The sequence below is a fragment of the Corvus hawaiiensis genome, chromosome 1 (assembly GCF_020740725.1).
Source record: "Corvus hawaiiensis isolate bCorHaw1 chromosome 1, bCorHaw1.pri.cur, whole genome shotgun sequence".
Taxonomy (NCBI): Eukaryota; Metazoa; Chordata; class Aves; order Passeriformes; family Corvidae; genus Corvus; species Corvus hawaiiensis.
This window is the reverse complement of record NC_063213.1, coordinates 95,802,132-95,824,883: the sequence shown is the minus strand read 5'-3', so window position 1 is coordinate 95,824,883 and position 22,752 is coordinate 95,802,132. Positions and strand designations below refer to the sequence as shown.

Genomic DNA, 22,752 nt, shown 5'->3' with positions numbered 1-22,752 from the left:
GGAGGAATTGCCCAAGGGAAAAAAAAAAAAGAGAGAGAGTAAACAATGAGAGGAGGAAAAAAAAAAATAAAGAGGAGAGTGAAAAAAGAGGAAAAGGGAAGAGAGGGAGAGAAAGAGAAATAAAAAAGGAGGGGGAAAAGAGGAAAAAGAAAAGAGGGAAAAAGAATAGCCCCTCCCGCCGTGAATCGTTCTCTGCCGCGGTGTCAGCTCTCGGCGCGGCGGGGGGAGCGCGGCGGGGCCCGGACACGTCTACAGAAATTCCAAGAGGGCCGGGCTGGGCGGGCGGAGGGGAAGGGAAAGCGAAGGCAAGGGGCGTCCCGGGCAGGAAAGGGGCGTCCTGAAGCCCCCGCCCTGCTCCTTCCCCCCGCCGGGCCCTTCCGCCGCCTCAGCCCCAGCGCCATGGCCGTGGCCCCGGGCAGCCGCTGCCTCCTCCTCCTCTTCCTCCTCCTCCTGGGCATCTTGGGGGTCCCGGCGCTGGGCGACCCCGGCCCCCTAGAAGACGTGGTGATAGACAGATACTATATTCCCAAAATCTGCCTGCGGGAGGCGCAGATGGGGGATTTCATTCGCTACCACTACAATGGGACCTTTAAAGATGGCAAAAAGTTTGACTCCAGGTATCGCCTGCGGCTCTGTGCCGGCTGCATGCGGGGGGCAGCTACGCCGGGACCCTGCATGCCTCCCCCAGCCCCCAGCCCGCATCCCGGGGCAGGCAGGCAGCTGCGGGGACCCCGCATGCGTCCCCCAGCCCCGGGGCAGGGGCAGCCAGGCCGGAGCAGGCTGCAGCCTGCGCCAGACAACGCCCAGACCCTCCAGCTTTCAACCCAAGGAGGGCTTTTGGTGGGTGCTGGGGTAACACAGGGAGCCCTGTACACGTGTCAGCCTGGGGGGCCCGGCCTGGCCTGAAGCAAACCCCCAACCCAAGCTGCAGCCCCTTTCCGTAGCCCCTGCCCAGGCTGCCCCACCAGGTCCCGCAGAAGCCCCCAGCCCTCCAGGGAGCCTGCTCAGGCTTCAGCTCCACAGAGCTGTGGGATAGCCTGTCCCAGGCGCAGGCAGGATTTGGCCCTAATTGGGACGTTCTGCACTCAGGAACACGTATCTGCATGTGCTGCCCAGGCAGGAAAATGCTTAAAGCACTTTGAGACGTGGCAGCGGCGAAACCCTTCATTATCCCAGAGGCTTTGCTCTGCTGGGCTCAATGTCCCTCGGCCCCTGCATCGTCCCTGCTCTGCTCACGCTGGCTGGAAATCAGGGTTGGAGTTGGGGCAGCCCCTGGTTTGCAGCACCATGAGCAGGGAGGAGAACTGGGGGCACAGAAACAACTGGGGCAGTGCTGGGGCAATGTACCATGTAGCACCATGTAGCAATAAAAATTTCCCAGGCAGGTGTTTTTTGGAGCTGTGGAAAGCAAAGGCGTTCACAGTTTGATGTGTGTTATCTTTCATGTGAGAATCAATGGGGGAGAAAATAACTGCAGTGGGAACCTGGGGACACTCACTGCTAAAAGAATTCTCTGCCAGGAGTACATCTGCTGCCCCAGTAGTTTCTTGGAGTATTTTAAGGTTTAAAAATAAAACCAAATTTGCAGTTTAAAAATGAGGCTGGGATGTCATCTTTCCTCCTCAGTGCATAAAGCCCCAGTGTGCCATTTGCAAAATTATTTGGAAGCAGCAGGAAGCCCCAGAACTGCCGGCCTCCAGCCCAGTTCAGTGGGTGAGATCTGGGGATGATGTTGATAGCTTCTGGGGGTGCAGGGTCAGGCTGAAGTCCTGACCAGTGCCCCAGGGGCCAGCTGCCCTCCAACAGCAGGGTATTGAGCCCACCAGGATCCATGTTTTGGAGCTATGGGCTCTGCCTGCAGCACAAGGACTCGCAGGCTGTGATGGGAGACCTGCACCCCGGGGAGGGGGCAGCCCTGACCCCCCACTCTGCCCCACCTTTTTCCCACCTCTGATGGGTCTGTCTCTTTGCCCCAGCTATGACCGAGGGGCCACGGTGGCCGGTGTGGTGGGCGTCGGGCGGCTGATCACGGGCATGGACCGGGGCCTGCAGGGCATGTGCGTGAACGAGCGGCGTCACCTCATCGTGCCGCCCCACCTGGGCTACGGCAGCATCGGCGTGGGTAAGGGGCCCTGGCACGGGGGGCTGAGGGAGCAAACCCCTCAGGGCTGGTGTTAGCAGGGACAGGGCTCCAGTGCCTCCCTGGTAGATGCAGACTAAGGGTGGCTCCATGGCCAGGGCAAGTGGTGCTGAAGTGGGGCTGCCCTGGGAATGAAGGGTCCTGCCCTGGCCAGACTGTGCTGCTTGCCCAGGGGCTGGCACGGGTCTCCAGTAGCCCTGAGCAGCGATGGGTTCAGGGGAGGCTTCAGGGGACAGAGCCTGTGGCTGGCCTGGGCTCCATGTTCGTCCCACTTAAGGTGCTCTGTCCTTGCTGCTGCCCCTTTAGCGGGGCTGATCCCCCCAGATGCCACCCTGTACTTCGATGTGGTCATGCTGGACATCTGGAACAAGAATGACAAGCTGCAGATCACCACCCTGTCCAAACCTGAGCGCTGCAACCGCACGGTGGAGAACTCGGACTTCGTGCGGTACCACTACAACGGCACACTGCTGGATGGGACCCCCTTCGACTCCAGGTATGGGCCACTGGATGCACCCTGGCCTCAGGACATGGGGCTGTAAGGCTGGGAGGTACCCTCTGCCTTGACATTGAGCCACTAGGGGTGGCTGAAACCCAGAGACACCGGCCTGGGCACACAGTCAAAGCAGCCTCACCCTGTACTCCCCCCTGGCTCCCCAGCAGGGCTGGTGCAGCTCCCTGACCCCCCAAACCAGCTTCTGGCACAGCACAGCCCTGGCTGGAGCTGCTGGTGTGGCCTCAGAGCCATCCCCACTCTCATTCTCCACCACCAGTTACAGCAAGGGCAGCACCTACGACACCTACGTGGGCACCGGGTGGCTGATCAAGGGCATGGACCAGGGGCTGCTGGGCATGTGTGCTGGGGAGAAAAGGAGCATCATCATCCCCCCGTTCCTGGCCTATGGGGAGAAGGGCTACGGTGAGCCAGGCACCACCCCATCGTGCCGCCCCTTCCCTCCCATCTCTGACCAGAGCCCCCAAGTGCAGTAGGACCCTCCTTCAGGCTGACCGTGTCCTCTCCCAGGGACCGTGATCCCACCGCAGGCATCGCTGGTGTTCAGTGTGCTGCTGGTGGATTTCCACAATCCCAAGGATGGTGTCTTCCTGGAGCACCTGGAGGTGCCGGAGTCCTGCAAGCGCCGGGCTGTGACCGGGGACTTTGTCCGGTACCACTACAACGGGACACTCATGGACGGGACACTCTTCGACTCCAGGTGTGGGAGGAAGCGGCCGCATGGGGCGAGCCCCTGATGTCCTCTCCTGCCCCACGGCTGCAAGAAAAGGCTGGAGAGGGGACAATGGGCATGAAATGGGCTAAAAAGGACAATATCTGTTTGTTGCATCTCTAGGAGCAAGGTTTGGTTCCTGGGGGACGAGGAGGGGATGGGAGAAGGGGTGTGGGTTGGGGTGTGGGGTGTAGGGGCTGGGGGGGACTGATGGTGCTGGGGGTTCTCTTGCTGCAGTTACTCCCGCAATCAGACCTACAACACCTACATTGGGAAGGGCTACATCATCCCCGGCATGGATCAGGGCCTGCAGGGGGTCTGCATGGGAGAGCAGCGGCGAGTGGTCATCCCCCCACACCTGGCTTACGGGGAGAACGGCGCAGGTAAACGTGCAGAGGGCTCTGAGGGACGAGCACATCGAGGGATGTGGGAAGAAGCAGGGAAAGGCTTTACGAGCCCTGCAGCGCTCCAGAAGCTCTCCTCATCCTCCTCTTCCAGGAGATAAAATTCCCGGCTCAGCTGTGCTCATCTTTGATGTCCACGTCATCGACTTCCACAACCCTGCGGACCCAGTGGAGATTGAGACCACGTTCCGGCCCGAGGGCTGCAATGTCACCACCCGCAACCGGGACTTTGTCCGCTACCACTACAACTGCTCCTTGCTGGACGGCACCCGGCTCTTCTCCTCGTGCGTGCCCCGAGTATTCCCGTCCTTCCTGGGCCCAAATCCTGCCTGGCACTGGGGGTGGGCAGGCACCGGGCAGCACGGGACCATCCGCTCTGCAACAGGCAGCAGTGGCATCGGCCGCAGGGCAGCAGAATGGGGCAGCAGGAGGAGGATTCAAGGGACACAGTGGGATGGACGTGGCAGTGGCGTGAGGGTGTGGAACTTCATGGCATACCAGGATGGAGGATGTGGGATTCTGGGCCACGGTGGGATGGAAGGGTTGGGATTTCAGGGCTGCCCACTAGATCTGAGGGACTTCTCTCACCTGCACTGTTTTCTCTGTGCCTCCTGCAGCCACGACTACGGGAAGCCCCAGGAGGTAACTCTGGGGGCCAACAAGGTGATCGAGGGGCTGAACAGTGGCCTCCTGGACATGTGTGCGGGGGAGAGGCGGGTGCTCATCGTCCCCCCACACCTGGGCCACGGGGAGAGCGGAGGTAGGGGAGCGGCGGCCGACGTGTGCAATGCAAATTGGGGGGTTCAGCCTTGCTGGGCCCCCACTGGGCTCCATCGCCCCTTGCCCTGCCACGGCTGTGGGGCTCAGGGCCAGGGCTTTGCCTTGCTCCCCGTGGTGCTGGAGCCTTTGCTGTGTTTCCAGCCCGGGGGGTGCCTGGCAGCGCCGTGCTCCGCTTCGAGGTGGAGCTGATCTCCATGGAGGAGGGGGTTCCCGAGGGCTACCTCTTCATCTGGCATGGGGAGCCGCCGGCCAGCCTGTATGAGCAGATGGACCTCAACAAAGATGGGGGGATCCCTGCTGATGAGGTGAGTGGGTCCCACATGGTGGGGTGCAGGAGGAAATGGGGGTACAGGGGACCCCACCCCAGAGAGCAGCACTTGAAGGACACTGCTGCCCCTGGGCACTTGGGAGCCTGCAGAGCTGTGCAGGAAGAACACTCCAGCCCAAAGCAGTGCTGCTGGGTGCGGGCAGTGTCCCCGAGGGCAGCCTCTGCTCCAGTCCCTGCCTGTCCTTGGCGTTGGCCGTGGTCTCCCTGCCCTGCCCAGTGCTGGCTGCGCAGACCCCAGCAGCATCTCTTCCCTCTCCCCTCTCCAGTTCTCCACCTTCATCAAGACCCAGGTGGCGGAGGGGAAAGGCCGCCTCATGCCCAGCTCCGACCCGGAGAAAGTCATTGCCGACATGTTCCAGAACCAGGACCGCAACCAGGATGGGAAGATCACACCTGATGAGCTGAAGCTGAAGTCGGACGAGGACCAGGAGAAGATTCATGAGGAGCTCTGAGGAGCAGTCCCCACTGTTCCTGGAGACAGGACTCATCCTGGCCATGTCTTGGCCAGTCTCCCACCCTGGGAATCTGCCCCTGCCCCTCCCAGTCCTGCAGGGGGGTGGGTTTTGATTTTCACCTCTTATTAACTGAGGGTATTTTGATGTGTTTTCCTGAGCAGGAAAACTCAGCCCCCAGCTAATAAACCCAGACAAGATGTCCCCTCCCTAAGCCCCTTCATCCTCCACCAGTGACTGCAGGTCCAGCTCCAGCCCCCCTCACCTGTCCATGCTGCCTCAGGGGGCAGGCAGGATGTAGGGGGGCTCCCCCTCACCTCCACCACACCATTTTGTAGTTTAGGGTTGGGGTTTGGGTTTTTTATAGGCACACTTAGAATTCTTTAGAGAGAGGAAAGAGAACCCTTTTGTCCCAGTCCCTGCTCTGTCCCTGCTGCCATCCTCCCTGGTACGAGAGGCTGAAGGGGGCTCAGGTTCCCAGGGTGAAACCCTGATACTCTGCAGGCATCTGCTGTTACGTAAGTCTGGCAAACCCCTCATCAGCTGGGAGAAGAGAAACAGACCCTCGTCCTCCAGCCCTCAGGGAGCAGCATCATCCCCCTCCATGCCCTCCCCACCTCCCAGCCCCCAGTGACTGAGACAAATCAGACCAATTTAGTTTCGAGCCTAAATGCAGGTCACAGCCTTGGGAGTGCTCAGGTTCTCCGGCTGGGACCAACACAGCTCTGGTACCTGCCAGCTCCCAAAGCCTCTGCACAGTCTGTCCTCCACAGGGACAGAAGAAACACAGAAGCACAGCAGTGCAGAGCAAACCCTTCAAACGGTGACTCTGCCTTGCACCAAATAAATAATTCCTCCAGGTTTCCAAGGAGTTTGACTGTGTCTGGTTACTTTGCCATGAAACACTTCCATGTGTTGGGGTAGTGGCACAGGGACCAGCTTTACCGGTGCCCAGGGGGATTCCAGGCTCCAGCATCTCCTGGGTCTGGCAAAAGAAACCAGAATTCCCCCCTGGGATCCTCCACTGAAGCCAACGGGGCTTCAGCTCCAGCACCCAGTGAGGGCTGGGGGGCTCTGATGGGATGAGGAGCTGGGGAGCAGAGGCAGCTGCCAGCACCAGCCCCTCGGTGCTGGGTACAAACCACCCGTGACCCAGCTTTAGCCAATTATGCTTTTATTCCAACACAGAGAACAAATCTGCTCTTCCCAAAGTCCCACATAACCAGAGGTTATACAGAAATAAAATGGCTTTTTCCTATTGCTGCTCTGAGAGCCCAGGATCAGCCCAGAAATTTAGTACACAAACATGGTCAGGTAAAACATTCCTTAAAACCCAAAATTCTGCCACTGGCCTCTCCTCCCCCATGCCCACCCCTCCTCCTCTGATCCCTGGCAGACAAACTTACTTCTGGCTTTGGGCAGCAGCAGCAGCAGCAGCTGAGCTCCAGGGCCTTCAGGGACGGCTGGTAAAGCATTTTTTCCACAGTAAGAGCTGTACTGGTGCGAGAGGGACGGGTGAGCTGAGACACGGGGCCAGAGAGCTGCTGGTTTACATGGGGAATGTGGGGCTGGGTGATGTGATGTCCAGCAGGGCCACACCAGCCCAGCGGCTGGACTGGCACCAGGGTCAGCCTGGGAGCTTTGAAGCCCACAAAAAACAGGACGAGAGAGAGACTTGCTTTCTTAGCCAGGGACACAGTGACACATCTAAACCGGGTCTGTCCTCGGCCCACAGTGAACTGTCTCCATTCCACCCTCAGTTGCTGAAGCAAGTGCAGAACATCTCTGTCTGAAAGATGGAATGGTTTGTCGTGGCCTCAGGAGGTGGAAGCTATGAATTCCCAGTGGGATGAAGTCCAAGTGGGATAGAGTCAGTCTGGGTGGGAAACTGCAGAGTCAGGCAGAGTTAGAGTAAAGGGAATGGAAAAGCTTCCTCCATCTCAACTCTCCTGCTCCAGGGCTGGCTGAGGGCATTAGTGAGGTCGGGATGGAGCCCAGCCAGCACCAGCAGGTCCCCTCCAGCTCTGCCACAGGAAGGACATTCCCTGCCCAGTGCCTGCTGTGTGGCCGGAGCTGGGACACCTCCCCAGCTCATGTCTCGGTGAGGATGTACCGCAGAATCCCATTGACCACGTCCAGGGTCTCGTCACTCTCCAGCACAATGTCATAGGAATCCAGGTACTTCCCTCTCCGCTCTTCCACCTGCCAGGACCATGAACAACCAACAGCTGAGGGTGAAGACGTTGCACCCACAGCTTTCACTACCCAAAAGGGGGTCAATAACTGCCCTGACCATTTCCCAGACACAGCAGGAGCTCAGCAGACACTCCCAGGTCCCTCCGCACACCCCACGGGAGCTCGTACGAATCTCTCACATGCCCAAATCACTGGGGCAGTCCCCTGCCCCTCCCTGCTGGCCCCAGGCCTGGCACCTGGGGAAGGCTGCTAGGGAAGCACCAAACTGCTCCTCACACCCACCTTGTCATTGAGAAAGCCAATCTTGAGGATGTTTTCCACATTGGGAACGCCGTCTGCCATCGTCAGGTCACCCATGGAGTCCCCCAGCAGGATGATGCTCGTCCTTGTGCTCAGCTGCTGGAAGTACCCCCGTGCCCTGCAGCACGGTGTTGTTCTTGTTGTAGGTGTGGATGAGGGGTCCCTTGAAGTGCGTGAGGACTCCCTGAGCACATGGGACAGACAGGCAGACAGCTCTTAACCTGATGGTATCACTGCTAATCATGGCCCAGCCCTCGATCCCAGCCCCAACCTCTCCCCTCACACACACAGATGCAGTGCAAGAACTCACATCATCACTGAAGTCCATGTAGTTGGACACCACGTTGACATTGGAGTAGAAGACGTTGGCCTGACGGATAATCTCTTCCAGGATATCACCAACGCCAGCAGAGAAGATGAACAGGGGGACGTTGTTCTTATGCAGCTGATCAAAGAACTCCTTGAAGCCATCCCTAGAGCAGGAATGTCCATTGCACAGGGCTGTGTCACCAGCCCCCGGCACAGTGCCCAGTGCCCTGGGCTGGCAGCACACTCAGCCCAGCTCCTGCTCCTGCCCAGCACTTCCCAAACAGAAGCACACGGGTGAGCTCTGCAAACAGCGTAAGCTCTCCATGGCACCAGCGCTCCCGTGGCCCTCTCTGTGCAGAGAACCCCAGAGAGCTCTGGGTGCAGCAGCTGGGCGGGTGCTTGTGGGAACACAGAGCACTCCAGCCTTTTTCCTGGCATCTCCTGAGCACATCAGCCCAGAAATTTAGTACACAAACACGGTCAGGGGCACAGGGCACAGCCTGCCCGGACATACCCACACGAGTGGGCGCTGCCAGGACCCACGTGGGAGATGTGCAACAGGTTGGACTGGTTGGGAGGATGATCAGACCAACCTGTGACAGCCTCAGTCTGCCAGGACGCAATTCCATGCAGAAGTGGAACTTGGGCTCATAAAAAGCCATCTCCTCCCCGAGCCTGGCAGCACCCTGGCAGAACCCAGCTCCACGAGCCAGCCTTAGGGCCGCAGCTGCCAGGTCAGCTTTAGCAGCAAGTTCTAGCACATTTTTGTCCTGTGGGTGAAATCTGCTGCGGAGCCAAGGGCCTGCATAAGGCCTGGCAGTTGCAGTGCAAAGAACACATCTCTGCTGGAAGCAGGGAGCTGCGCGCTGCCCCTGCAAATGGCGAGCTGTGCCCAGCACTGGCCCCTCAGCTGCTCCTTGCCAAGGCCCGAGAGAGGGGGTAGTGGTTTCAGAGCAGGAAGGGAGCAGCCTCCAGCCAAGGAGCGAGCTCAGGTTGTGGCTCATGTTCTGACTTTGTTAGAACTCAGCCCAGGGAGCAAGTGAGGGAGGCTGGCACTGGTCATGCTGTGGCATGGTGACAGCACAGAGACCTGCATGGGCAGGAGAGAAGGGCTGTGGGCAGCCAAGCTGTACCTCAGCATCACATCCCTGTGCCCAAACCTCAATACCGCATCCCTGTGCCTGTACCTGAGCATCGCTTCAGACTCTCGGACGATCTGGGCTATGTCACTTCTGTGGATCTTCTGCTGCACCAGCAGCTCATGGGCCTTGGTCCACCTGGGGAAAGGCAGCAGTGACAGAGCTCCCAGGCAGAGGCCCTGAGCAGTCAGAAACAACAACTAAACCTTGCAGGATTGTTGCCAAGCACAGGGATGATTCAAGCCTCATGTCCTGTAGGACAAGGTCAAGATCATCACAAACAGCACTCACCACTCCACCATGAGGGGACATTTCTCTTCCAGGGTCCGGTTGGGATCTATTTCAATGGGATAGTAATAGTGGAGCAGATCCTTCAGCTGGAGTGTCACACAGAGGGAAAAAGAACAAAGTGAACATCAGGTCTAAAGAGACTATAAACAAAACTAGCATTTCTTAAATCCTCCAAAACACCACTCTTCCTAAACACAACCAAAACTTTGTCACTGAGCATCTTCCCTCTGAGCACACCTGGAACTCTTGCCAGCCTAGCTGGCTCTCACCTTGCTCCAAATGCTGCAGGTACAGACACCCCTCCCCTTCCTCCTTCCATCAAACTGTAACACCCACAGCTGCACATGCAAATTTGAGTTCCCTTTTTAACTTCTCCTCTGTCACTGCTGGCTGAAATGCAGCCTGGGCACTTTCCCACTCCATCCTGGCAGCCAGCACAGCTGGGAGAGCTGTGACACCAGCCAGTGCGACCTCCTGATGACGGGTGACAGGTACAACAGTCACCGAGCCAAGACATGGTGCCTTACACACAGCACCCACCTTCTTCTTGCCATCCTCACTGATAACACGGCTGGTATCAAGGATATCTGCAAAGAAAACAAAACACCAATGATATAGCACAGAAATATAAAAAAAACTTCCTAACAGCAACTCCTGCAGTGCTGGCTCTTCCCAATACAGGCTGTGGTGACACCACGACCCGAGCACAGGCTCGCTGTGGGGTCCCATTGCAGTGGCTCCCACTGTGAGCCCGCAGCAGGCACCGACTGCAGAGCCTGGCCCAGCCAGGACAGCGGCCTCAATGCCTGTGGGCAGTGGGATGAAGGCAGCCAGGCCAGGAGTTGGCTCCTGGCTCCTGCAGCGGGCAGTGGGCAGCTGGCACCACGCAGTGAAGCCCAGAGCTGCGTGGAGGACAGGATGGAGCAGCCAGGCTTGGCAGAGGAGGGCACAGAGGATGACAGGAACCACGTCAAATACAAACACAGAAACCAAACAGAACTAGTGACAGTGAAAACAACACTCACTGTGCGATGTGGGGCAGCGCCTGCCATTGCACCCAAACCTGCTCAGCGTCATGTCAAAGTCAGAAATGACCTGGAAGAGGGGAGAAAACCAAATTCGTGCACAACCCAGTGCATTCTGCCCTGGCCAGAGTGAGCCCGAGGTGCTGCCAAGGTGCTGCCAAGGTGCTGCCACCTGCGAGAACGTGCACCCGGCACCACCGGTCTCCCGTGGGCACAGACTGGCAGCGACGACGTGGCCGCTCCTACCAGCCGCGAGGCAGATGATGTCCTCACCCTCCCACCCCGGAGCTCTTATCGGCACCGAATGGCTTCATCCTGCCTGGGCGGAGCAGGGGTTTGGGGACTGCCGCAGTGTTACAGCCTCATGACTGCGAGCCAAAAGGTCCGTCCGGGGGTAGCCGCCAGCCTCGTCCTCCCTTTCCTCTGAGGCTTCTCCCCCTCCAGCTGCACCCCTCGCCGCAGGTGCTTCCTTGCGGGGCTGGGAGAAGTCAGGCCGGGGCGAGGGACGAGGAAGGGGCAGCTGAGAAACGGACCGAGCACGGGCGATGCACCGCCTGCCCCGTGGTACCTGCAGCTTGGCCACCCCCTGCTCCCGGAGGGACTGGATGATCTCCCGCACACGCTCGGGCTGCCGGATCCGGACCGTAGCTTTCTCTAGCTCGGGCACCTGCAGGCAGAGACCCCGCTCGGTGCCGCCCCGGGGCCCCCCCAACTCCAGGGGGACCGAGACCCTCCAGCCCCCGCTGTCCCTCCATCCCGGCCGCGCTCCCCCGCCCAGCCCCGGGCTCCCGGCCCGCAGCCCCGCTCACCATCTCGCCCGCTCCGTTCTGCTCCGCTCGGCCCGGGCCGCGCAGCCGCGGGGAGGAGCGGCCGCGGGGGCGGGACCGGAACGCGGCCGCGGGGCCCGGGGGGACGGGCGGTGCTCGGGGGGCGTTCGCGGGGTGCTGGGGCCGGGGAATCCTCCCGCGCTCCGCCCCGCGCCCGACCGGCAACGGCGGTTGCGTGTCCCTCGCGACGAGCCAGGAGGGCGAAAGATGCATTAAAAAAAAAAGAAAGAAAAAAAGAAAAAAGTCACCGGCGGGGCCGTTCGTGCCCGCAGGGCTCCCGGCACTGAAGCACTCCGCAGCCCCGGGAACACTGAGAACAATGAGTCACGGAACACTGGCGGGGGCAGAAGCCCTCAAAGAGCCGTCCCGCAGCATTGCCAAGGCCACCACTAACCGACGTCCCTAAGTGCCACATCCACAAGACCTTTAAACCCCTCCAGGGGTGAGCATCCACCATTACTGCCCTTGGCAGTGCCAGGGCTGGACAGCCCCTCCGGAAAAAAAGTTTCCAGAATTCCCAATAAACAGCCTAAGCCTCCCCTGGCACAACTTCAGTGACAAAGCAGTGGGGACAGTGTGTGTGACAGCACTGTTACGAGCTGAACTATACCTCAGCTTCCTCCTAGGCGAAGTGGCACAAGACCCTTCAGCAGTGGTTCACGCCCACATTTTGGGGCTGTTATACGAAAATTTTACAGGAGAGTTATTACTGAAGAGTTGCCAGGGGATCGATCACATGGCTGGTTTTGCTCCAAGCACCCATCAACACGGTCAGGTCCGGGACCCAGCATAACCCGGGCTGCAGGGAAGCAAAGGCTGGGGGCAACCACAGAATGCTGGCCCCTGCATCTGTGATGTCATTATGGGGCACAGTCCAGAACCAGCAAGGGGGTTCAGGGCTGGATGTTTGGAGACAACACCAGAGTGCTCCACACACCTCAGCAAGGTCCACTGCCTCTGGTTCCAACGTGGGGGATAGCTTTGCACCCACCAAATATTCATCCTCCAACATGGAGCGGAAGATGAGCGATAGGAGTTGTAGCATCTCCAATGAGCTCCGCCTGGAAGGGAGATTCTGTGATGTGATCATCAGTGTGGATGGGGTGGAATTCAAGGCTCACAAGCTCATCCTCTCTTGCTGCAGTATCTACTTCAGGTCAGTACTTGAAACACAAGGGAATGGGGACAAACAGTATTCCCTGATTGAGGTCATCCTGCCTCAGCATGCCTCCAGTACTTCCACCTGCACTGAACCTCTCATCAAGCGATTTCCCGTACTCCTCAGACCTCCCTGAACACCAGGATTAATCCACAGCCCAGCACATATCAGTGGCTCTGCCAGTGGTGTCGGAGGAGCCCCAGACACAGCGCAGGGCTGGAGCCTGGACAGCCTGGGGGCAGCTTTGCCTTCCCCACACCCTGTGATTCTCTGGGGTTCAAGACCAAGTGTTGGTGCTGCACCTGGGTTGAGGCAACCCCACCTTGGTATCAATTCAGGCTGGGGGATGAATGGATTGAGAGCAGGCTTGGGGAGAAGGACTTGGAGTGCTGTTGGGTGAGAGGCTGAACACGCCCCGGCTGTGTGCACTGGCACCCAGAAACCCCCCATTGTCCTGGGCTCATGTCCACAGTGTGGGCAGCAGGCGATGGGGGGATTCTGCCCCTCTGCTCCTCTCAGACAAAACTCCCTGCCCTGCTGCCTCCAGCTCCAGAGGCTGTGTTTCCTTTTCCAAACAACCAGCAAGTAAAACATTAATCAATAAAACATGGAGCCTCCCAGAATGGCTCCTACCAGTGCCAAAACTGGTGCCTTGGAGGCGGGGGGAACACAGGGGATCCAGGGGCAGGGTTTAACGCAGCAACACCGTATTTTCAGGACTCTGTTTACCAACTGGGACAGCGCAGACAAGATGGTCTATCAAATTCCTGGCATTTCAGCTGAAATGATGGGTCTCATCATCAATTACGCCTACACCAGGACAGTACCGATCACGGAGGACAATGTCGAGAGTTTGCTTGCCGCAGCAGATCAGTTCAATGTCATGGGCATCGTCAGCCTGTGCTGTGAGTTCCTCAGTTCCAGGCTGTGCTTTGAGAATTGCATTGGCATTTGCAGACTCACTGACTATTACCACTGCCCCGACCTGCGCGCAGCTGCCTGCGTGTACATCCTGCATCACTTCGAGGAGGTGTCCCAAGTGTCCGAGGAGTTCCTAGACCTCTCCGCCGAGGAGCTGGCACACATCATTGAGAAGGATGAGCTTAACGTGCGGCGAGAAGAAGCCGTGTTTGAGGCTGTGCTGAGGTGGATTGCACATGACCCGCAGAACAGGAGGCAGCACATCGCCTGCTTGCTCAGCAAGGTGGGTGCAGTGCACCTTTGAAGCTGTCCCCAAAGGCTGCTGAGGGGGAAACCCTCAGTACTAGTGCTCCAACCTCCTCCTTGCATGTTTCAGGTTCGACTGGCACTCCTACAGTCCGACTACTTCATGAACAACGTCAAAGCTCACGAGTACGTGAAGGACAATGCCAACTGCAAAGATCTCCTCATCAGTGCCCTGTCTGAAATCTACGACCTGAACTCCTATGGCCAGAATTCCTCGGTCAACTCCAACCCACTCACCCGGCCACGCCTGCCCTACGCCATCCTCTTTGCCATCGGCGGCTGGAGCGGGGGCGGCGCTACCAGCGCCATCGAGACCTACGACAGCCGCACTGACAAGTGGCTGAACATCCCCTGGGAGCAAGAGAGCCCCGTTGCCTATCATGGCTCAGCTTATTTGAAAGGCTACGTCTATGTTATCGGTGGATTTGATGGCACAGATTATTTCAACATCGTCAAACGGTTTGATCCACTCCAGAAGACATGGCAGCAGGTAGCACCCATGCACTCACGGCGCTGCTATGTCAGCGTCACCGTCGTGGACAACTTCATCTATGCCATGGGAGGGTTTGATGGGTACATGCGGCTCAACACAGCAGAGCGGTATGACCCAGACACCAACCAGTGGACCCTGATCACCCCCATGCACGAGCAGAGGAGCGACGCCAGTGCAACCACACTGAATGGAAAGGTAAACTAACCCCAACTAAGAGCAGCTGGGGTTGCAGCATGAAGAGAGTTCACATAAACCTTCACTAAATTCGTAACACTTAAATTCGTAACAATTCATTAAATCCTGGAGCTACAGATATAAAGCAGCCTGCCTGGTGTGGCAGAGATGTGACCAGGAGCACAAAATCTCTTCCACAGCTGCTGCCCACCTGCTGCCCGACAGCCCTTTTCCTGGCCATAGGTGCAACACCAGGCCTGTCTGCTTCATGCAGCTCGGAAAATCAAGAGTCTAAGTCTTGCTGGCATCAACTCTTTGCACTGCTGCTACTTCAAACCCAGGATGACAAGACCATTCCCATTCAAAAAGAAAACACCCCAAAAATCCTGCAACACCATTCATTTTCTCTTCAACATATTTCCTCACCAAGGGTCTAACCACCCCACTCACACTTTCCCACCTCTCCTGTCCCCAGGTGTACATCTGTGGTGGGTTTGATGGAGATCAGTGTCTCAGCTCAGCTGAAGTGTTCAACCCCACCACAAACCAGTGGTCCCTGATCGCCCCAATGAGCAGCAGGAGAAGCGGAGTTGGGGTGATGGCGTACGGGAACCAGGTGTATGCGGTAAGGGCCAACACCACCCAGCACTGCAGTCCTGTGGGTGGCTGCAGTCCCCAGACCTCCAGGGTGGCCGTGTGTTTACATGAGGTTTAGGGAAGTCAGGAGCCAGAATGGTTAATGCACTTCCCAAGAATATTATCACCCATCACATGCTTTTGGGTATGAAAATGGTGTTTGACAATATTTAAGCAGCTGCAGCAAAGAACATAATTTCTGCCACTGCCAACAGCACCAGCAGCACAGAGCAGGGGCTCAGGCCTGTTCATTCATTGTTTATCTTCTCCATGGACTGCATCCAACCTCTGGAAAACTGTCAAAATTGACAGTTGCATAAAGTGCTTTGGAAAGCTCCTCAGAGTGCAGGCAGCAGACTGCAATAAGCAAGAGCCATGTTCGGAGATCTCGTGTTCTCCACCATGCTCAGCCTGCAGCCAGGGAGGCAGGAGCAGTTCCCATCTCACGGGTGCGTGACAGGATCTGGCTGAGGAAAGGCCCCTTTCAGCTCTGTCCCTTTGGTGTTCACAGGTTGGAGGGTTTGATGGGAACAACCGCCTCCAGAGCGTGGAAGCGTACAACCCTGTCGCCAACGCTTGGGACGCTGTGCCCTCCATGCTCAATCCACGCAGCAACTTTGGCATTGAGGTGATGGACGGCCTGTTGTTCGTGGTCGGGGGCTTTAATGGGTTCAGCACCACCGTTGCCACTGAGTGCTACGAGGAGGACACCAACGAGTGGTATGACGCCAACAGCATGGGCATCACCCGCAGTGCCGTCAGCTGCTGCGTGGTGCCAGGGCTCTCCAATGTCATGGAATACATTGCCAGGCAACACTACTACCACCAGCACAGCTCCTCCACGGACATCTTGTTCACCAGTTCATCTCGGAGCTCGCCGTTGTAAATAGTTCCCCTTAGCTAGGAGTGTTGTGATCAGCCATCACTGGATGCTTGTGTAAATAGTTCTGCGTACCTAATAAAGTCTTCTGAGCATCCCATCACTGGATGCCTGTGTAAATAGTTCTCTTTAGGTAATAAAGTCCCCATGGCAGCAAGGGAGTATGTTCTCTTGTTCAAAAATAGAAACAATTGTAACAGGCCAAAGGGATCATTAGGATTTAAAACTTTCACTAGACAGCAACGCTGAACCTGAGTATCAGCCACACCCACACAACAACTTAAAAAAATCAAAAGCACAACAGAATGCTAGAGAAATAAAAGGTTTATTTTCATTAATTCACCTCTTACAATAAACTTTAGTACAGTGTATTTAAGGTCAAGAACAGGACAGCAGGATCTGTTTCAAAGGGCTTATGACACACACTACTTTACCTCACAGGTAAGGACAGGAGTGCTGCTCCCTGGCAAACTGCTGTCCCTCTCTTAATGTGCCAGGAGAGCAGAGCTGCTGCAACCCACAGTGACATGGATCCACGAGGAGAATCTGGCTATTAATGGTTATCAAACAGCTCGTTAGTTCCACACTCTACATTCATATTAGTAACAGGGTTAGATCCTCAAGAGCACCTGTTTTATCTGATTCCACCCAGGACTGTCAAACAGGAGATGGCTTTTACCCCAGCCTAAGGTGGACAGAGCTGAAAATAAATCCAAGCCACTTTCTTTACGCTTGCTTTTCAAAGCCCATTGGATGTTACAACATCCTGTTACAAGGCTGTGTTAAGAATAACATAAAAAGTTGTAACTCCTTGGGACTGGGTTTGTTGTCAGCCACCAGGGCATTCCACAACACACAAGATGAGCCAAGACTTTGGATTTTAATATTTACTGTAATAGAGAAAAATGCCATTGCAATAGTCAAGCAGAATGCTGGGCACAGTCATTCACAGCACATGTAACATCGGGCCACCTGCTTCAACTCTGGAGTGGTCTCCCACTATGTGCAAGAGAGTCTTATTAAAAACACATACAACCCCCGGGTACCAATGGATTATCCAGGTAGTTATAAAATATTATGTACACAAATGGCCCCTGGGAGTTACTACAGCGACTGCCAGCACTTGCCAGGTGCCAGTGGTACTTTGAGCAGAAAGTCAGGATATCACTCGTGTGTTTTGGGGCAGGTATCAGGACAGGTGTAGAGGTATGATTGTCCTACAGAGGAGGAAAACTCCCCCCAATGTCCTTTTCCCTTAGTGAGGCCAGCAGTCAGCCTTCTTACCCCTACTGAACACACACTGGGATCCTGCTGACAGCTGACCAGCCACTAGAAACACACGGGAAGAATTCCCAGGCTTTTGTTTATGGGATCATTTGATAAACACCCAGCAAGCTATGGTGGTCAAGGGCCACAAGGAATTGTTAGGGATTCACGGGCTCATGGGCTAAACTGCAGCCAGAGCCATGAATGCAATTCTCCCAACACCTCAAGTGATGTAAGGGATCGTTTGACCTATCAGTCACAAACCACATCAGTGCCACTGGTCCACTGGAATTCAAAGCTAAAAAACCCCAACTGCTTAAAACTATCTCAGAACAGGCAGAGCAAACATTAAGAGCAGCCTGCGCTGCTGCCAGGCACCCCCAGAGCACACAGAGGGACAGCACGGCACACACGGCATGCGGCTGGCACACACGGGTTACCTGTCCAGGGATGGGGCTGGGCTGACACTGTCTCTCAGTGGAGTGCTTTTAGTAAACGCCACAGCTTGTCCATCAGCCCAAAGTCCTCCTGGGGAGTGCAATGTCAATTTTACTTCGAAAAAGCAAGACTGCAAGGTTTGTTCTCGCCTCTTTGCTGCACAGTGCCATGCATTAAATATTCAGCTCCTATTCCAACTGAAAGAACCATCTGGGTGTTTCTCCTTACAAATTGTCCCTATTCAATGATAGACTACAAGAGGACTTGGAGAGAGCTGTGGTGATGTGACCTACCACTCTCCAGCTGCCTGTTAAATCCCTCCAGCTGGTTCAGCAGGGTGGAGGGCATGAACTCTTCTCCGTTGCTTTGGTGCAAAGTCTGGGAAAGTATCCTAAAATCAGCTCCCACAAATTGCTGTTACATTGATGCACTAGAGGCATTTGCACACTTTATCACAAACTGCTGCAGGAGCAGCAATTCTGCACCTACTCCAGCCAGCCCTGCAAGAGTCCATGAGCCAGACTCCATGGATCAACCCCCAGCCTACAGGCCTGCAGCAGCTGTTTGGAAACAGTCACCTGCAAACATCACCTTAAACTCACCTATTTCCTCTTGCATGAAGCCAGCAGCATAAATTTCACCTGCTCCAACAACCCAACAGGCAAAGAAAATACAACATGGTTACCACAGAGGAGTAAACTGAGACAAACTGTTCAGAATTTCAAGTTTGGTAGCTTTTTTAACTAAGGCTGGACACTCTCTCACAAACAGACAAGTTATTGATATCAAAGTAGCCCATGAACCACAAAGTGGAGCATTAAGGGACATACACATCAGAGAAACCTTTACACACCGAGCGGTGGAAAGACTTACCCCGAGTTTCAGATATGATCTGGGCTGCCTGTTGAACTGGAAAAGGAGAAGGAGCAGCTCAGAAAGCAAAATAATTAAAACCAAAACAAACCCCAAACTGGTTAAAAGTTCTTTGCAAAGACGTCACCCACATCAAAACCACCAGCAAATCATCAATGAACCAAAAACAGTAACAGATTTTCCAGAAAGGTTTGTCTACACAAATTTTGTAATACCCAGGCTACTCCTCCCATTCCCTTCCCTAAGATCCTGAGTAAGACTGCATGGGAAAACCTGGAACATTCAAATGAAGGGAAGGATGGGGAGAAAAGGAGGTAGGAAGTATGCACTGAAACCATTGGTAAATGAAAGGCTTCTGGAGCTTCTTGGACTGGGGAGAATAAGTGCTCAGTGGGACAAGTAACTGAGAAGCAGGGATACTCCAAAGGGAATATTCCACATTCTGTTCCCTGGGAGTGCAGCGGGAAGCAACCCAGAGCCAACCAGGCCACTTCCATGTACAGCCACCTCAGAATGCCAAAAGGTGTTTAAATGAACTTAAATCCCACCCCCACAGCAAGTGGGGAAATTCAGATACTCGGAGACTCTGAAAGCCCAGCTCTCCCCCCTGCAGGAGCACTCGTGCCAGCTTGGTACAGAGCTGCAGCACAGCTGCTGGGAGCCCCTTGGGACAGCACACGGAGGGCAAAGGTTTCTGATTGTCAGAGACAGGCTGGGAACAGCAGGGGCTCTTCCATCACTTTTCACTAGAATTAAAACGTGCAACATTTGAGAAAAGACCTATGAGTAGCTCAGGTTTCACTATATTCCCGTGAAATAATCCCACCCTCACTGATCCACTCTGACAGGACTGAACAACCAGTGTGGGTGGGTGGCTCATCACTGGTTGTCACTTCTTCACTCAGGCTGTTGACCCAAGTTCTTGAGTCAGAGACAGACTCAAACGTGCATATATACACCTGAAAAAAATCCACTGCCTCAAGCTCTCTTTTAGCAAGTGTCGTGTCCGACCAATCATCCATTTATAAACAAACTCTGCAGCCTCTCTACAACACACAGATAGAAAATATTTAATACACATAGAAACATCCTGAAGTAGTTTCATAAAGAAAGATTGTGCTTTTGTTTCATACAGAACTATTGCACTTGCCTCCAGCTTGGGAAAGCCAAGTACACCAACACCAATCCTGTGAAGTTTAGTCACTGAGGAGAGAATCAAAGGAATGTCAAGAGATAAGTGCAAATGAAACAGGTGCTTTCAAGCACACACAAATGTAACCACTAAATTATTAAGAGAGAGATCTTTGATTTTCCAAGTAGAACTGTTAGAGACTAACTCTACAGAAATCCTTGGAACCAAAGATCTGAGGAGAGAAGTGACAGGCTTAATGTTCCCGGAGACATTTCACAGCCCGATACAGGCTACAGCTTTTCCCTGGGCATCATTAAGGAATACTGTTGGATTCACGGAGTGTCTCAATTCCCACCCACCCTCCACTTCTGAGCTTCTGAATTTTCAGGACACAACAGATGCTGGTTTTATGCATCAAATCCAATCCACACCCTCATGAATTATAAAGACACATCAAGCCTAACAAAAGGGTTTATTTCCTAGGCTCATCAGGAGCGATACTGCAGACACTAGCACTCGATCTGGGAGCGTGGCATCCTCCGTAAGCTCAGGGAGTACCGGTGTATCTCCTGCATCTGCCTTTCCTGCATTTGCCTTATTCTATCTTTTTGCCACATGAGATTTTGTGGCATGGGGTACCTCTGTGTTCCCTGCAGGCACCTGAAGGGGATTCTCACATGGCAGGCAGTGGCTCTGCAGCGGGGCTGCGGCATTGGGGGCAGGAGCATCCAGCGCTTCCGCTCAGCGCAGTAGCGATAGGCCTCCTTCCTGTACTGCTTGTCAATGTCATCACTGTTCTTCCAGCCTCCGATGATAAACACGTCATCTTTGTAGTAACAAATAGCTGCTCCTTCAATGCTCAGGACCTCAGGGGGCAAAGATTCCAGGATTTCATCCGAGGCCCTGCTGGAGATCTTTCCCTTGGCCTCCTCGTTGTCTATGGGGTAACTCTTGGGGCAGCACGATGCCGTGTGGTAGAAGTTGGTGTTGGCAACAGACATCTGGAAGGAGCAGTAGTTGTCGATGAGGGGCAGGGACTCCACGTCCTGCCACTGCCTGGTTTCAGCATCATATCTGATAATAACGGCCCTCAGCCCGTCCTCGCTGTCGCTGTCAACTGGGGTGCGGGCGGCCACATACACAAACCGGTCTTCCACGGAGACAGCTTTGACATCCCGCAGGATCTTTGGTGCCGACTCCAGGTTCAGCCATTTGTCCTGCTCAGGATTATAAATGGCCACATCTTTAAAGCCTGGACTGAAATTGCCGTGTCCACCAATACTGTACAAGTTGCCTTTCACTTCAGTAAGGCCAAAGGAATGCTTCCTGGTGATTAGATTTGAGACCTGCTCCCAAATATTTCTGTTTGGATTGTACCTTTCCACAGTCTTGGCAAACCCTGGCTCCATGGAGCCAGCCACATACACGTAGGACTCTGTCACAGCCACGGCATGCCCGTCCAGGTGGTTGTGGATGTGAGGCAGGTTGACCCACCTGTCCTCGTCGATGAAGTAGCCCACACACTCACTCAGGTAGTCGCCGCCCTCGGACACGCCGCCAATCACCATGATGACGTCCATGTTCTGGCCGAAGCGCGGCAGCAGTGCTGTGGGACAGGTGGAGTGCTGCAGGTTCCCAGACTGCAGGTTCTCAGAGCGCAGAGCATGGCTCTCCACAGCCTCGGACACCAACTTCACACAGTTCTCATTGCTCGACACCAGCCGCTCAGATTTGACATGGCGAGTCAGGTACGTGGGTTTCATCTGAGACAATCTTAGCAGCTTAAAGAGATCTTCAAAGTACCTCTCTCTTTCCTCAGGATTTTTCTGAACCCACTTCAAAACAGTCTCAAAGAGGATTTCTTCAGAGTCCACCGTGATCTCCGAGTCTGAGAGCCAGTCCCGGACAAGGTGAAATGGCAAAGTGTAGAACTCCTCATCCTGGATCACTTTGTGGAAATTTCTCCTGATCATATCCTGTGCTTTGAGTGCCAGCTGATTCAGGGAATACATGTGGGCCAAGCTGTGAATCGCCACACAGTTAGAGAGGTTCAGTTTCTTCTTCAGAAACTCTCCACAGAAGTCCTTTAACCGGGTCAGCAGAAACCTGCAGGACAAACAAGGGAGTTATACATCCCTGCAGGTGCTCAAGGCCAGGTTGGACGGGGCTTGGAGCAACCTGGTCTAGTGGAAGGTGTCCCTGCCCATGGCAGCGGGTGGAACTCGGTGAACTTCTAAGGTCCCTTCCAACCCAAACCAGTCTGTGATCCTCTGACGCCGTGGCCCGGTCCCCGCCAGCCTCCGCCCCGGCCGCACTTACCTGTCCGCCATCTCCAGCACCTCATGGACGTTGCCGGGGCTCACGCGGATGGTGCCGGTGTACATGAAACCGATAACGGCCTCCACCGTGTCGGGGTCGGGGCCGCCCTCCGAGCTCCACTTCTGCAGCTCCACGCGGCCCGAGCGCGACTCCGCGAACCCCCCCGAGAGCAGCGGCGTGAAGTATTCGGTGGCGGCGGCCAGCACGGACCGGTGCGCCCGGTACTCGCGAGCCATGCCCGCGCCGCCGAAAGCCAGCGTGATGTCGCAGTACAGGCCGTGGCGGCGCTGCTCGTTCTGCCGCCAGGCCAGGTCGGAGCAATGCGCCGGGCACCCGAACTCCTCCGCCTCGGCCTCCCCGTCCGCCCCGCCGCCGCGCGGGCCTCCGCGCTCCGCCTCGACCGCCGGCGGGCCAGGACCGGGGCCGGGACCGGGACCTGGACCGGGGCCGGGCTGCGGCTGCGGACAGGCCGCGGCCGCCGCCGCCGCCATCTTGTCCGACATGGCGGGTGGGGCGCGGCGCTGCCCCCTGGCGGGGAGAGAGCGCCGCTGCACGGAATGGCGGCAGCGCCGTGAGGGGAGCCGGGAGCGGGGCAGCGCCCAGGACCCGCCGAGACGCCTCTTCCCCTCAACTCGGGACCACGATGGATCCCCGTCCCCTCAGTCCGAAAGCCCCCGGGACCTCCCGGGACACCGCGTCCCCTCAGCCCGGAGCCCTCGGGACTTCCCCGTATCCCCC

General features: G+C 56.0%; 4 protein-coding genes across 4 annotated transcripts; 2 read left to right on the top strand and 2 right to left on the bottom strand.

The window, feature by feature from the left end:
* The first annotated feature begins 324 nt into the window (after nt 1-324).
* FKBP10 (FKBP prolyl isomerase 10) lies at nt 325-6,201 on the top strand. Its single transcript, XM_048317083.1, has 10 exons — nt 325-617; nt 1,977-2,122; nt 2,447-2,636; nt 2,914-3,059; nt 3,165-3,354; nt 3,604-3,749; nt 3,865-4,054; nt 4,388-4,530; nt 4,692-4,855; nt 5,145-6,201. Exons 1-10 carry the CDS (start codon nt 400-402, stop codon nt 5,328-5,330), a joined length of 1,719 nt encoding a protein of 572 aa, XP_048173040.1. The 5' UTR covers nt 325-399; the 3' UTR covers nt 5,331-6,201.
* Nucleotides 6,202-6,487: 286 nt separating this feature from the next.
* Nucleotides 6,488-11,485, bottom strand: NT5C3B (5'-nucleotidase, cytosolic IIIB). Its single transcript, XM_048317060.1, is given in 10 exon segments — nt 6,488-7,532; nt 7,809-7,937; nt 7,939-8,010; nt 8,137-8,299; nt 9,323-9,412; nt 9,566-9,651; nt 10,106-10,152; nt 10,591-10,660; nt 11,159-11,257; nt 11,400-11,485. Coding segments are annotated over 10 exon segments (870 nt in total). The 5' UTR covers nt 11,403-11,485; the 3' UTR covers nt 6,488-7,421.
* Nucleotides 11,486-13,293: 1,808 nt separating this feature from the next.
* KLHL10 (kelch like family member 10) lies at nt 13,294-16,086 on the top strand. Its single transcript, XM_048317074.1, has 4 exons — nt 13,294-13,780; nt 13,874-14,491; nt 14,946-15,095; nt 15,618-16,086. The coding sequence occupies exons 1-4, from the start codon at nt 13,328-13,330 to the stop codon at nt 15,990-15,992; spliced, it is 1,596 nt and encodes a 531-aa protein (XP_048173031.1). The 5' UTR covers nt 13,294-13,327; the 3' UTR covers nt 15,993-16,086.
* Nucleotides 16,087-16,292: 206 nt separating this feature from the next.
* KLHL11 (kelch like family member 11) lies at nt 16,293-22,529 on the bottom strand. The gene is made up of 2 exons (XM_048317047.1): nt 22,015-22,529; nt 16,293-21,801 (listed from the first exon to the last, which is right to left on the bottom strand). Exons 1-2 carry the CDS (start codon nt 22,515-22,517, stop codon nt 20,205-20,207), a joined length of 2,100 nt encoding a protein of 699 aa, XP_048173004.1. The 5' UTR covers nt 22,518-22,529; the 3' UTR covers nt 16,293-20,204.
* Nucleotides 22,530-22,752: the final 223 nt, after the last annotated feature.

Bases quoted from the DNA above. Each gene is read 5' to 3' on its own strand.
- FKBP10 (XM_048317083.1), top strand. From the start codon at position 400: ATGGCCGTGGCCCCGGGCAGCCGCTGCCTCCTCCTCCTCTTCCTCCTC. The intron at 2,123-2,446 runs GTAAGGGGCCCT...CTGCCCCTTTAG, and splicing joins CTACGGCAGCATCGGCGTGG to CGGGGCTGATCCCCCCAGAT. The intron at 4,856-5,144 runs GTGAGTGGGTCC...TCCCCTCTCCAG, and splicing joins GGGGGATCCCTGCTGATGAG to TTCTCCACCTTCATCAAGAC.
- KLHL10 (XM_048317074.1), top strand. From the start codon at position 13,328: ATGGTCTATCAAATTCCTGGCATTTCAGCTGAAATGATGGGTCTCATC. The intron at 14,492-14,945 runs GTAAACTAACCC...TCCTGTCCCCAG, and splicing joins CAACCACACTGAATGGAAAG to GTGTACATCTGTGGTGGGTT. The intron at 15,096-15,617 runs GTAAGGGCCAAC...TGGTGTTCACAG, and splicing joins ACGGGAACCAGGTGTATGCG to GTTGGAGGGTTTGATGGGAA.
- KLHL11 (XM_048317047.1), bottom strand. From the start codon at position 22,517: ATGTCGGACAAGATGGCGGCGGCGGCGGCCGCGGCCTGTCCGCAGCCG. The intron at 21,802-22,014 runs GTAAGTGCGGCC...TTTGTCCTGCAG, and splicing joins GTGCTGGAGATGGCGGACAG to GTTTCTGCTGACCCGGTTAA.